Source organism: Neolamprologus brichardi, chromosome 23, assembly GCF_056152115.1.
Source record: "Neolamprologus brichardi isolate AB-2024 chromosome 23, ASM5615211v1, whole genome shotgun sequence".
Taxonomy (NCBI): Eukaryota; Metazoa; Chordata; class Actinopteri; order Cichliformes; family Cichlidae; genus Neolamprologus; species Neolamprologus brichardi.
In genome coordinates this window covers 5,442,488-5,445,000 of record NC_142125.1, presented here as the reverse complement: position 1 = coordinate 5,445,000, position 2,513 = coordinate 5,442,488, and the positions used below count along the sequence as shown (strand labels likewise).

General features: G+C 35.3%; 1 protein-coding gene across 1 annotated transcript in view; it reads left to right on the top strand.

Annotated features, from left to right (window-relative positions):
- LOC102792763 (granzyme E-like) overlaps positions 1–493 on the top strand; it is a 1,637-nt gene extending 1,144 nt beyond the window's left edge. Inside the window, exons 4-5 of the mRNA XM_087836180.1 lie at positions 12–236; positions 326–493. Coding sequence (XP_087692306.1) covers positions 12–236; positions 326–490 — 390 coding nt within the window. The 3' untranslated portion in view covers positions 491–493. The remainder of the gene's footprint in view (positions 1–11; positions 237–325) is intronic.
- Positions 494–2,513: the final 2,020 nt, after the last annotated feature.

Sequence of the window (2,513 nt, the reverse complement as noted above, 5' to 3'; positions counted from 1 at the left end):
CTTTCCTTAAGTTGAAGTCCAAGGCAGAATTTAACCATAAAGTGAAGTCCATTGCTCTCGCAGACCATGGTGATGGCTCTCTGCCACAATCATGTGTCGTCTCTGGCTGGGGAAGAACAAAAGAAGAAAGCAATATGTCTGTGAAACTCCTGGAAGCGAATGTAACCCTGACTGATGATGAGAGGTGTGCTAAGGAAATGTTTTACTGCTCTAAGGGCGAGACTGGACCAGGCAAGGTAAGTACTTTTTTGTAACTTAACATGAAAAAAATTAAACTTTTAGTCAGAAACGATCATTTTTTTGCACATGTATTAATGCTTTTCAGGGAGACTCTGGTGGTCCATTAGTCTGTGGAGATGGAAAGGCATATGGGGTGGTGTCCACCAGCAGTAGCCAAAATCCCAGTGCTTCATCAATCCATAGGTATACTAAGATACCCACCTACAAAGTATGGATCGATTCCATAATCAATGGTAATGAGAAATACTAATACGTCGAATGCGTGATGGATCATGTCACAATATTTGCACCACTGAAGTAGATCACTCTTAAATGACATTAGAATAAGGTTCAATCCCCAAAATACTTATATCAATCAACAAACAACAACCCAAAAACAAAAACGTAACATCATATAGCAAAAAAAAAGTGTTTTTGTGATTACTTTTTAAAGCATCTTTTTCAGTATTCAGTTATTGAGCTTTTTTAGATGTGACATGTGCTGATATGATACTGCTTTGCGTGCTCTAAATAAATAATAATAAAGTATATCAAAGGTGTGTGATGTGTGCTTTTAAAGCTTTCCCACTGCATTTTCTCAGTACTTGGGACCCCCTGTTTTCCTTCGACAAGAATGATATATCAGACACTAACTTTCATTACCACAAATGAAGTTGAATTTAAAACTATTTAGGGGAGCTTATTTGTACATGTTTAGGATAATATTATGAATTGAGCAAAAAAATTGATATTTGTAAAAACATTTTATTTTAAAACATTCAAGTTTAAGCCGACGTAAAATCTATGCTGTCATTGATGTAAAAATAAAATACACTAAGATAAACTTAATGGTGATTTATTGCTTTAAGATATTCATACCAGTGTTACAAACCAGGCAAATTACATCTGTACAAAGGCAAAATTGTGTTTTAATATGAAACTACACAGAGATTACACAGAAATACACTGCACTAATGTTTTTGTTGGCTATCGCTTCCTTTGAGTCCCCATATATTCATATACCTGAAGGTCAGCTTCTTCTAATTTGGTTCACTGGTCAGTTTTCACATGTTTTAACTGGCACCTTTCAGTTATTATACAACCCCAGCTGCAAATAAATTGGGAGGGTGTGTAAAATGTAAATAAACCAAATGCAATTATCTGAAAAACACAATATCCTTTATTTTATTCACACTAGATCATTGAAAATGTAGGAATAATTGGGCTCAGGAGCACTTCTGGAAATCAGTATTTAAGAACATGGGTCACTGGGCCATTTACAAATGCATGTTAAAGCAAAGAGGAAGCCATATCCAATCCATGACCCATAAACGCTGCCATCCTTTTTGGGGCAATGCTAATTTAAAATGGACTGAGGTAAAGTGGATTACGTTTTATAGCTATTAGCAACATTAGCAATGAACGGTAGAGGTTTTAGAGCAACATATGCTCCCATCCTGAGAATGTCTTTCAGAGAAAGCTTCGCATATTTCAGCAGGAGAATGCTAAATAGCATACGGCGTGTATTACAACAGCATGGCTTGGCAGTAGAAAAGACTGAACCGGCCTGCCTGCAGTCCAGGCCTTTCACTAATTGAAAACATTTGGAGCATCATGAAAAAAAAACATGACAACGACAAGAATGGGACAGCATTTCTCCCACAAAAGTGCAGCAGTTGGTCTCCTCGGATGTCAGGTTTTTATGGACAGTTGTTAAAAGAGGAGATGCTACACAGTGGTAAACATGGCAACGTCCCAACTTTTTGCTGCCATAAAATTCAAAAAGCTCTCATATTTTTTTTCAGTTTAAACATTTGATACATTATCTGTTTTGTAGTATCAATAAAATATAGGCTTTTGACAACTGCAAATCATTGTATTCATTTTTTATTTACATTTGACACATTTCTCACTTTTTGGAAAAGAGGTTGTTTGTATTATTTGCATAGTATGAGATGCTCTGTTTACATTCCTCATGGATAGATAAATGATTCAGCGTGCTATCTAGTTATATAAACAAAAACAAGGGACTTTGGCCTTTTAGTAAACATGTTTAACCATCTTATGTCTATTATGTCTCATATAAGGATAATTTAAGTAACATGGATGACTGTTTAAATCCTCATGACTAACCATTTTGAACTTGGTAATGTTTTACCTCTAGTGCCACCATGAGGTGGTTTTCTTTTTTACATTGTTGCAGTTAAAGAAATATTAAGACTACATACATATACATATATTCAGTGTTGGGAAGGTTACTTTTAAAATGTATTCCATTACAGAATACAGAATAC